The sequence below is a fragment of the Theobroma cacao genome, chromosome 1 (genome assembly GCF_000208745.1).
Source record: "Theobroma cacao cultivar B97-61/B2 chromosome 1, Criollo_cocoa_genome_V2, whole genome shotgun sequence".
Classification (NCBI taxonomy): domain Eukaryota; kingdom Viridiplantae; phylum Streptophyta; class Magnoliopsida; order Malvales; family Malvaceae; genus Theobroma; species Theobroma cacao.
The window spans coordinates 6,305,669-6,317,017 of NC_030850.1; the positions used below are offsets into that span (position 1 = coordinate 6,305,669).

General features: G+C 35.1%; 1 protein-coding gene across 2 annotated transcripts; it reads right to left on the bottom strand.

Annotated features, from left to right (window-relative positions):
- LOC18611708 (UDP-galactose transporter 2) lies at window positions 3,749-10,201 on the bottom strand. Of its 2 annotated transcripts, none has more exons than XM_007048105.2 (6): window positions 10,018-10,201; window positions 8,610-8,837; window positions 6,877-7,061; window positions 6,584-6,784; window positions 6,201-6,362; window positions 3,749-4,465 (listed from the first exon to the last, which is right to left on the bottom strand). In XM_007048105.2, exons 2-6 carry the CDS (start codon window positions 8,737-8,739, stop codon window positions 4,136-4,138), a joined length of 1,008 nt encoding a protein of 335 aa, XP_007048167.1. In that variant the 5' UTR covers window positions 8,740-8,837; window positions 10,018-10,201; the 3' UTR covers window positions 3,749-4,135. The 2 variants fall into 2 exon arrangements, with proteins under 2 accessions (XP_007048167.1, XP_007048168.1); XM_007048106.2 differs by having other exon boundaries at window positions 10,086-10,198.

The window sequence follows — 11,349 nt, forward strand, 5'->3', positions numbered from 1 at the left end:
CAGGGTTGTCTCCACTCTGGAAATAGCAAAAATAAAAGGGGAAATAGTAACCCCTCCCAAAAACAGACGGGCATATAATCGGTTTTTACAGTTATTTTTGGATCTTTTTTCTGTTTACGACGACATCACCAAAATTTACCTTAAATCCTCTGTCACTCAACGCTCTCTTTTTGTGTGTAGAAACTTTCAATACTCGCTTTCTTTAGTTGCCACGTCACTCGGGGATTTTCTTACAACCTTTTAAAGACAATGATTGGATGAACGTTGACACGTGGAAGTTAATGAAAGCGAGTAGCCAATGAAAGTTAAACAGTACTTTCAGCCATGAGAATAAAAATAAAATTCTTTTGCGGGAGGGGAAAGGGAGAGGCGGGGTTGATATGACTGTCAGTCTGTCACCGTCACTTTCTCTTTCTCTCTCACAAGGTAATACTCCGGACCCACAAGAACGCTATCATTTCCCCGAGCGAGGTCCCACAGTTGATGGGCTCCTCATCAAAAAATTGAAACAATAATACCCTTATGAATTTGGGCACTGAAAATTGAGAGATGGGTCTCTGAATATGAAGGGAAAAAAGGGGAGAGTCTTCCCCTTTGTTTGATGAAGATGAGTAGATGATGATGATGACGATGATGATGTGGAAAGGGCAGGTAGGTGGGACCTAAAAACTGCAATAGACACGTGCCACTGTCCAGGATGCTGACGTGGCCCAATAGCACACGTAAGGTGCAGTGTTGCTCCATCAATCGCTTTGACCACTTGGTCACCGACAAGAGCTGGCCAGCCTGTCACTGTTACTCTAACCTCTTACGTACATACATTACATGACTAAACTGTTCCCCTCGTATCTCATTTTTCCCATAAATCTTCTTCCATTTTAACTTTTATCCAATAAAAACAGATAAATAGATTTACTCAATCAATTGTACAAACGTAAATACTGTAATTCACAAAAAGCATCAGTTCGAAATTAACATCTGCTTAATAGGATGTGTGTAACGTACCATACTCATACCATGTAACTCATTCTTTATCGAAACAGACAAAATCACCAATACGTCAATCTCTTCTTCTTTTTTTATCTTCGTTACTATTTTGTTTTATCGCAATTTAGGGCTTTGACGTAACAATAACAACAACAACAGAATTTCTAAAGTGACAGGCACATATGGGAGTTCGCAAATTGACCCCTGGAAACACTTAAGCGAATAAGAGAAGAGAAGGAAAAAAAAAATAGAATAGAAAGGAACACCACACGTGCGTCAACACGCGCACGCAATAATTGAGGGCCCCACTTGAATGGCTAGGTGGGCCTACTTTTTTAGGTTTGTTAGGTTTTTACTATATTTTGATGGCCAAAAACATAATTTTGGCCTTCCTGCTTGGGGGGCGCAGGGTAAGGAGGGGAGAAAATAGGGGGAGGGGGGTATAGGATAAAGAAAAGAAAGAGAAAGTCCAAAGTCCCTTTTTCTCTGTCCTTTTTGGGTTAGATTTTTGTTAATGATGGATTAATGAAGTGGGATTAAGGGGTTAAGAAGCTAGGGGGTGTGGGGACTCGCACTCTTTTTTTTGTTATCGAATGTAAAGTACCAAAGAGAGATGAGAATGAAAAATCAATGGCACACGGGAGAGATGATGACATGAAAAGAGAGGGACCCTTCCCTAACCCCTAATTATTTTGCTATCAATACATAGAAAGAGAGAAAGAAAAGACACAACGTGAGATGAAATTGGGTTTTCCCATTTTGGGCCTATATTCAACTCAAAGCCCAAGATCATTTGAACACTAGTTAAATAAAAACATGGAAAACTTAGTGAAAACAACGACAAATAATATATATATATATATATATGCGCGCGTGCATGCTTGACTTGAACGCCATAAATTTAGACGATCAACCTCTTTAAGACACAACACCCGGTTGACACAAAGACATGCTAATAGAAGAAGCGCAATAATGTTTGCAAGCTAAGGCTGATATGATGTTGGTGTCCCTTCAAATGACAAAAAGGAAATTTCATGCAAACGAAATCATTGAAAGAGATTTTGCAGTTGTATGAGATGGCTAGTTGAACACGTTAAAACATAATTTTCTTTTGTTTGTTTGGGGGGAGAACGAACGATGGACCTAAGATGTTGTAGTCTTAATTCATACATATATATACACATATATACATCTCCACCTACTAAATAATTTATAGCAGCTGTTCCCAGCCACCTGTTGTCCAAATGTTAGGCCACACCATGACTTAATTATCCACAGGGTGGAACAAACAATGGGGGACCCAAATGCAGCAGAATTTGAACTAACTTGCCGGCATTACGCGATTACAATTCCATTACACCCCCCTTTCCTTTGAATTTTATGCGCAAACCTCTTCCCCACATATCCGCAACTTGCCTTGACTCAAAACTCTTTGTAAAAATCTTGATAGGAAACAATGACTATGGCATTGCCTAATCTTGGAAAAACGTATAGAAATTGGAAGGAGTGGCACTCATATTCTGTCTTTTGTGTGATATTTTGGAACTCATCTCGCTTAGCTAATTTTTACCCCAATGGATATGTTTATCAAACGATTTTGACAGATACAAACTGGCAATCAAGAACCATTTTGCATTGGCTCAGTGGGAACGTGTGGGACAACTTAGCATTGCCCTTTAATCTAATTCATTGATGACCTTTTCTTAGGGACACACGTTGGGTTGTATATCAATGAAGGGCTATATTCGGTTAAGCAGCCATTTTCTGGACCTCAAATAACGGTGGGAAGGAGTCCGGTACAACCCTAAAATAGGCCTGCATCAAAGTACAAAACTCAGGAGAGAAGCTGGGAAGTACATGCTTTTCTTAAGTCCAAGTAGGCAGTTCCATTTAGACTAGATTGCTTAACCGAGTTGCCTACTTCAAAATCAAATGATCAATAGATCAAAACAGCTTGTCTGTGCCTAACGTACTGTGTTTGCCCTTTTCATCATGTGGTCAGTAGACGCAAAAGTGAGTTTCATGTGAAGATTCCTTCCTTCAAGAATCCATAAGAAACACCAACTCTTTTAGTCCTAATCTAATTCAGGGTTTTTACTGTAAATATCAATACAACTACAGCAACAGCAACAGCAACAATGATGGTCGGAGATAAACAATGAAGAAGTTAGGGGATGGATGGAGTTGATGCTTCCAAGTGAGCATAATATTCAAAACTAAATGCTATAAATGAAGAGATTTTTCCAGTTCACCAATGGGGGGCCTACAAGGCTCGAAAACCTGATCGATGACCACGTGCACGTGTGCAGCAGGTGCCGAACACTATTAATGGCTGAATTAACCACAAACTTCACTCTCTTGGCATGAATGCATCATTCCCTGTACCCTAAAATGAGAGAGGCTTATCTCAGGCCGAGCCGTTGCCCAGTTGTTTGACGAATTGATGGGCCAAAAATAAAAAATCAATGCCTTGGGACCCCTATGAATGACGTACAAGAAAACTCCTGTTGAAAAAAAGCTCAAACATTCAAGGATTCCCCTGTTTTCTTCTCTCATGGCTCATGCATTTATATGTATACACACAGATCAAATATCAGCATTTAGTAAGATCTTTAAGTGTTCTGATCCCTGGACAGTACTCACATTTGCTAGCCCCAGTACCAATAGTAAAAAAAGCCTGGAATTTATTAGTTTCCTGTCTCACATGCAAAGGGAAATTTATCGACGTAAAGCCAGGAGAAGAACCCGACGCTGCATTTCAATTAACACCCATGTAGGGCTACCTGAATAATTAGACAAATGGACAAAAGGATACAAGCCTGGTTCTTATACATTACCAACAACAAGGGAAAATAGATTGAAAAGCAAGGAAATAAATTACTATTAAAAGTATTATTAGAGGGTAAAAAATGCTGTTTCTGCAGGGAATTTGCTCCCTCTCAACAGCATCCTTTCACGTGAATAAATTCAAGGACAGGAAAATAATTAACCATGATGTGTGAAAAAAAAAATTATAGTGATTTGGAATTTTGCTCCTCTGTGTAAATAGGTTCCTGGAATCCGCTGACTTAAAACGGCTCTCTCTCTCTCTCTCATATATATATATATATCTTTTCCTTTTACTTTGTTAAACCTGTGACTGAGTTTTTTAGACCTTCTCGTCTGTCTCGGTGGAATCTGATAACTCATCCTGTTTTTGCGACTTGTTGCTTGGAACTGGATAAATCCGACGCTCCTTCCCTCCTGGCTTGGATGAGGCATTACCATACCAGACCATTCCTCCTACTGCAATGACCATGCCCAGAATTACGTGTAGATTAAGACCCTCTTTCCCAAAGAAAATGAACCCTAAGATGAGGACAAGAATAGTCTTCATATGGCCAAGCACTTGGAATGATACAGCCGTGAACCTGCCAATGCAGATGAACTGGCTGAGGTTGGTCCCCACTGCAATGGTGCACGACAGGATTATGAAAAACTGCAAGCAAAGAGCATCACATATCATTTACAGTAGTCATGATTATCTCCAAGCAAAATCTGTTTATATTCATACATTAACTTGCACATGCACTACCGAAAGTAGACTTTACAACCATGGTCCTCCATTTTGGAGACAGCATAGGACAAAATATCTGGTGATTCGGAGGATGTGAGGAAATGAGGCTTGGGGTTGAGATTCTAGGTCTGGGCTGTAATGTTGTTCACAAAAACCAGCAGACAAGGATCATCTACCATTTTCACTATCCTAATTTTAAGCATAAGATGTTAGAAGCATGATCTCACTCAATGCTTTCAAATTCTAAAAATGTCATGTAATGTATGCAATGGGAAGGTTAACTGCAGCCAGCTGGATTACAAAAAAATAAAAGAAAAGAGGAGCAAATAATCAAAATCAACATAGTGGCTAAGAATGCATGCCAGTCCTATACCTTTAAACTTAAAATACAGATATGCAACTAGACACAGCTTATAAAACCTTGAAAAGAAGAACCTTATTAAAATACCTCTTTTCTATTTGAATTTATAGCATGTGAATTACTATTTGTCAGAGGATTGAGAAGGAGGTAAACCCAACTCTACTCTGGAATGGCTGATATATTAAATATTGTGGAAGCACAAATTGATGCAGAAACTTAGCATACATTTATGCCAACCCAAAATAAGTAAGGAAACCAATAGTTGACTTCTATTTTAAAGATAAAAACATGGACAACTACACCCAAATTGGCAAATCATGCTTTAAATGGAAGACAAGATTACTCTTTCTCATTAAGATCATTTCACTGATTGGTTATTCAAGCAAAATGCATATCCATAAGAGAGAGAGAGAGAGAGAGTGAGAGAACTATCTATATATAAAGCACTCAAAAAATTGTATCAAATAATTAAGCTTTACTAATAACATTATAAAAGTACTTCCCTAGCCTGGTGATAACAACTTCAGTGCCAAGCAATGGGCTAATTTTCTTCTTCAATCAATTATCAGGCATTCCAATAAGCTAAAACAGTCAAAACTAATGAATTAGTTATCCTAGGCAGTGTGAGTTGTGCTCTAGAGGTATTGCTGCTCTTGTATTTTAGGAAAGTTTGGTAGGAGAGGGGGAAAAGACAGAACCATTTGCACTTGAAGATCTGAAATTGATAAGATTGATATTCGAATCTTCCATATTTTCTTCTTTGTGCATAGCTGTCATAACCATGTGCAGGAATGGAAATCACCTCTCAGTAGGAACACAAAGAAATACAAAGACATTCTCACATTATTGTTAGCAACCAAAGAGCTTTTTCTGGGTCTGTCAGGTGTATCCTCCTGCCCTCCTTTTTGTGCCAATTAGATGTGTCACAATGAGAGTACCAAAATAAAATTGTTCTAGACATACAAAAGCACCAACTTTGACAATGGCCCTAATGAATAAGCTGGTGCAAATAATAACAGCCATAATTGGGAATGCTAGCTATTGCAATGACAATGAAAGACATTTAGCATTTTATGAACACTCAAAGGCTGCAGATAAAGAGTGAATGCTCATTATAAATGGAAGTTTATCCATAAATGTACCAATATAACTTAATTTAGAAGTATAAACACAACATGCATTAAATAATTGATCAGCCACAATGATTTCATGAGTATGCAGATGGTAGTAAAATGGAGCAGTATTATAAGTCATGCTTAACAACTAAAGCGTATTCAACTCTGATAAGAACCTTACCACTGATATCACAGTGTAGTCATAGGCATAAACCTTTTTCTCTGTTAACCAATAGTCGACAAAAGGACCAACTAACAGCAGGCTTGCAGCTTGTACTGGAGCAGTATGTCCCAATAAATCGAATGATCCTAAAGAATGCTTCCTTTGAAGAAAATGTACATACTGAAACAAAGAAGGAAAAGAATAAAAAAGAAAGACCCAAAACATCAATCCGTAAACAAGATTAGGTATGGTTGATGTCTCATTTCCTGAATGGACTTCAGCCATGACAAACACATATTGAACCTTATTCAATCATAAAATTATTGGACATACTACCCAAAATCTTCTTCCAACTTATTGCATCTTCTACAAAATCAGGATATTGGTGCAGAGTTACTTACATACTGCTGGAGGGCTGTGCTCCAGACTGCTATTACAGCAGCTAAAAAACCCTTGAAATTGACACTCACATCTGTAACAGTACAGACTGCAACTCCAAGGAGAACTACTACTATGCTAAGCTTCGTATCCCTTGAGTAGCGGACCTTGTCGAAAACAACTTCCAGAAAGCAAGATACTGGTATCATGCTCAACTTTGCTATCTGAGAATATTTTTTAAAGAAAACAATGTATCATAGTTCCAAGAGATCAAACATAGAAGATAATAATAATAATCTAAGTCACTAAGGCTGACCTGATAAAAGCCCACTGAATTCCACATCAAACTCACATTCATTCCAACAATAGAGAAGTTTGCAAACAAGACAAATTTGAGAAGCTCGGGTAATGGTAAATAAGAGCCCTGAATATAACCCAGCCATCTAAGAAGAACAGTCAACAAGGTTGTTGTAGCAAAATGCAAACCCGTTAATGTTGTAGCTGCAGCACAGTAATAAATGGGACACAACATCAGGGTTTGCCAGAAATGCTCAGGTAAATTTTGTTAACATTTGACTTGCTTCATCAGAAGCAACATAGTCAAAACAAGATATATTTTTCATATGTAAGATTTTTTTGGTATCAAGAGCTTTGAGCTACACAATGGGAGGTAGCCCTCTCTCATCCCACAAATCTCACCCCACATAGGATTTGAACCAAGGATCTCCAAGATGGAGGCTCAAGTTCTGACTGCTGGGGTAACCCCTTGGGGACTTTTCATATGTAAGATTAAAATGAAAACAATTCTTTGTTTATCCAACTTTAAAAATTCTGTTCACTTCTTCACCTTCATCTATTCATAAAAGTTCTCCCCATTAGAAAGGCATTATACCTCAACATATTCATAATTCTAAAGTCTGGTTTGGAATCTTCCAATAAATTTCTTAAACTTGTGTATCCAATTGTATTTTTACAATATAATAGTATTTGTTTAAACCATGCTTAGATTCCATCTGAGATGTAAAGTAACTAGATATACATATTTGCATTGACAAAATGCAACTGCAAAACATCATCAAATAACTTCAAGTCTTCAACCCCTTAGAATATGTCCAGAGGGTTCTTAAGCAAATACTTTTCCACATAAATGTCATATCTCTATACAAAATTGTAATGTCCTATATAGAGTGGTGTGACATATATCTTCCTGCATAGTTAACTTATTTGTTCATGTCTATAACAGTTACTAAGCCTTTCCAAAAATTTAGGGCCTGCTTGAGTTTTGAAGTATTTTCCATGATTCATCTCCACTTTTACTCTAAATATAATCTACGTAAACTGGTAAATAACTAAATCTGGGAAACCTTGTTTTACTAGTTCTATGGAAAGTTGAGAAACAATTTAAAATTGCTGAACAATTCATTTATCTTCTTCCAAATGTAAGTAAAAGTGGAAATGGAAAATGAGGTACATTTTCCAAAACTAAATGGTCCTTAAGCTGTTTCCATTCAAAATCTAAACCAAAATTGAAGAGGAACCATTGTCCTAGTTGACAGGGGCAATCTTTTAAGATGGATGATTTGTAAGGTTTGAGATTGTCTGACTATTAGCTATAAACCAAATTTCTGCTATGGGTCAAAAGAAGATTGCTTTTATACTTATTTAGCTTTGACCACATATAATTATTTTCCTAATTTAATAATGGACTGAACTTTTCAAGAAAATATTATTTTTTGGCATATAAAATGGAAAAAAGAATATAGGAAGATAACTTTTTCCCCAATAAAACTTCTGGGTTTCTCTTTGCTTTTCCTATTCAACTAACAAACACATCCTAAGCGAATGGGAAAACCAAATCAATGTCCTTCAAAAACTATTTGTCTTGCTACTCTGTTTCACCCTTTTAGGTTGATCATATGGAGCTCAGACCCATGGAATAACAAGACTATATAGAAACACAATGAACATAAAGCGCATGATCTGTTAGGTATGTAATGCAAAGGCAAAGTTTATCATAATTTGCAAGTAAACTGTTCATTGAGAACATACCAAAACTGAAGCCATGCGTAGCCATCAAGGCTTTATTGACCATGATTATACCCACAGATGTGACAACATTGAAAAACCACGATGCCACATCCAGAGCTGCCTTCCTATCAGCCTTGCTTGCAGACGACATTTTTAACTGTAGTGTCCAATTTATCAAGCAGAGTATTTGTTTCTCAATTTCATGTGAGCAAAAATTACGTTCTGGTGTCAAAGAACCAGTAGCTGTACCTGTATCAACATATCATTTGAAAAAAAGAGAAGGTTAAAGAAGGCACAAACAAAGCATCCTCTTGTAATAAAGACAATGACCGAAGTTGTCTTTAGCAGAAATAAAGGCAGCATATGATGCATAACATTTTCCATTGAACCAGCATTAGAGGAGTAGGATTTGGATTTTAAGTTCAAATTTATTTATTGGGGATTGGTTTAAAGAAGCTGGATCTGAAATTAAGCCAGATCCATTTGGAATTTTCGAAAGGGCAAAATTTAAGATTTCAAATTACTTTTCAAGATTGGTATTTTGCAAATCCAATCCAATTAAAATCTTGAATCTCAGATCCAAACTGAATATTTTCAAATTCAAGAATTTTAAGTAAGTCAAAATATTTGATATCCAAATCCAAATTTAGGGTCCCAAAATGCAACCAAAGAAATTCCTACACTTATAGTCAACAGCAGAGCAGCCAAATTTCAGTACTTAAAGCTGTTTAATAGCTAAAGCAATATAACAGAAATGACGAACAAAGAAACATAACAAACATGGCCCCATTTTCTTTTACTCTTAAGCTTTCTTTATAACAATCTATAACTACTTATTCCATTAAGAGTTAGAACCAAAAAAAAAAAACGATGCCACAAACTAGGACATCTTCATTGCCTTTCCTCCATTAATGAAACAATAGTTTATATATTTGTCCGCCCGGGATTTGCCCATTTTTATTCAAAAACTCAAGCAAAAGATCAAAAATTGGAACTTTTCCAGCTACATGAATTTGGCCAGCTTGCTAAGATCTAAACTTATAATATGAATACTAAAACTTTCAAATTTACCTGCATTACTAATAAATTTTCAGTTCAAAAAGTTATCAAATTTAAAATTTATGCATTTGCTGAGAGTTTACAATAATGATCACAACAAAAATGAAAAAAAAAAGTAAATTTGGAGAGACATTTTGCTATTTCTAGGCAGATCCGTCACTTTTTAACGTTATTTAATTAAGCTTCATTTCTAAAAAATAAAAAATTCCACAATTTCATTCCAAAAATAGCATTCTTTTTTTTTTAAATAAAAAAAGCAGAGTAAAAAAACCAAAGCACATCAAAGCGAAATTAAAAAAAAAAAAAGTTGTGAAACGATCAAAACAGCATTCTTCGCAAAATACAAACAAAGAATCGATTCGAAACATACTTCGGAAAGAAAAGGAGGAGATTCTTTTCCCGCGAAACAAACGGAGGCGAGAACGAATTTTAACGAACCTGAGAAAATAAGAAGAAGAAGAAGAAAGCAGGAGAGTCCAATGAGGCCCCCTTGGGATTTGCGCCGTAAATAGGAATTCTTTTTTTTTTTTTTTGAGAATGAATGAGAGAGAAACAAATACTATCTTTCCTTATTTGCAGTTATAGCTCGATTTCAAATGAGTTTCCTTGTCTCGCCATTAAAGAAATAGAGAGAGAGAGAGAGAGAGACTCAAGAGTCAACAGAAGGAAAAAAATGGAATTCATTCATAATTTTCTCTTTATGCTAAAAAAAATTAGAAATCAATCTAATCATTAATTAACCTAAGGTTTATGAAGTAAGTACATATTTGACCTAACTTTTTTTCAACTTATCTATTTTTTAAAAATAAAAATCAGGTTAAATATTATTTTTTGAAAAGTTCTTAAAAAAATATTATTTTTTTAAAAAAAAACTTAAAAAAAACTCTAAATATGAAACTTTTTCTTCTCTTTTTTTAAAAATATAAAAAAAAAATTATTTTTATTCCAAAAATATCTTTATTTGTTAAAAATAATTACAATATTACCTTTTAAAAAAAATAAATACCTTTTATGATAATTTTAATAAAAATTAAACTTATAAAAATAAATTTATCAAACAATTTTAGTTTAATTTTAAAAGTTATTATTTTTTATAAGAACTTCATAATAACTTTTAAATTAAAAAAAAATCAGATCAAACAGGCTCTAAAAGCAAGAAAAGCAATGTTCTATACGAAAAATAAAATAAAATTATGATTTTCTCTTGTGATATGATTAATAATTAAGAATTTTCTCTGTTCAAAAAAGAATAATTATAACTAGGAGCTTCTTTACAAAGGTGGGACTTGGACGTCTAAGGGCGGTCCATAAATGTTATTGTCTTAGTCCATTTTCAAGATTAGATTTTTGAGTAAATGTGTTTGTTTCCTCAACTAGTCATTTTCTTTCTTGTTTTCAGTGTTGTCAGTGTGAATTATTTCCCTCAAGAATATATATTATTTCCACTTATAATGAAAATGAATGAAAATGAATTACTATATTATGATAGCTATTTGATTTTCCAAGAAAAAAATTATGATAGCTACTTTATTAGTTTTTTTTTTTTTGCCTGCTTTAAATTGTGTCATAACTTGATGGCTCTTTTGACAATTCCTTTCTTCTTTCTGTTTGATGTGGCAGAAAATGTAAAGAGTAAAAATTAGTGTATGATTCTTTTAATGTTTTGTTGACTCTAGTAACCAATTACCTTGGCATAAATTAT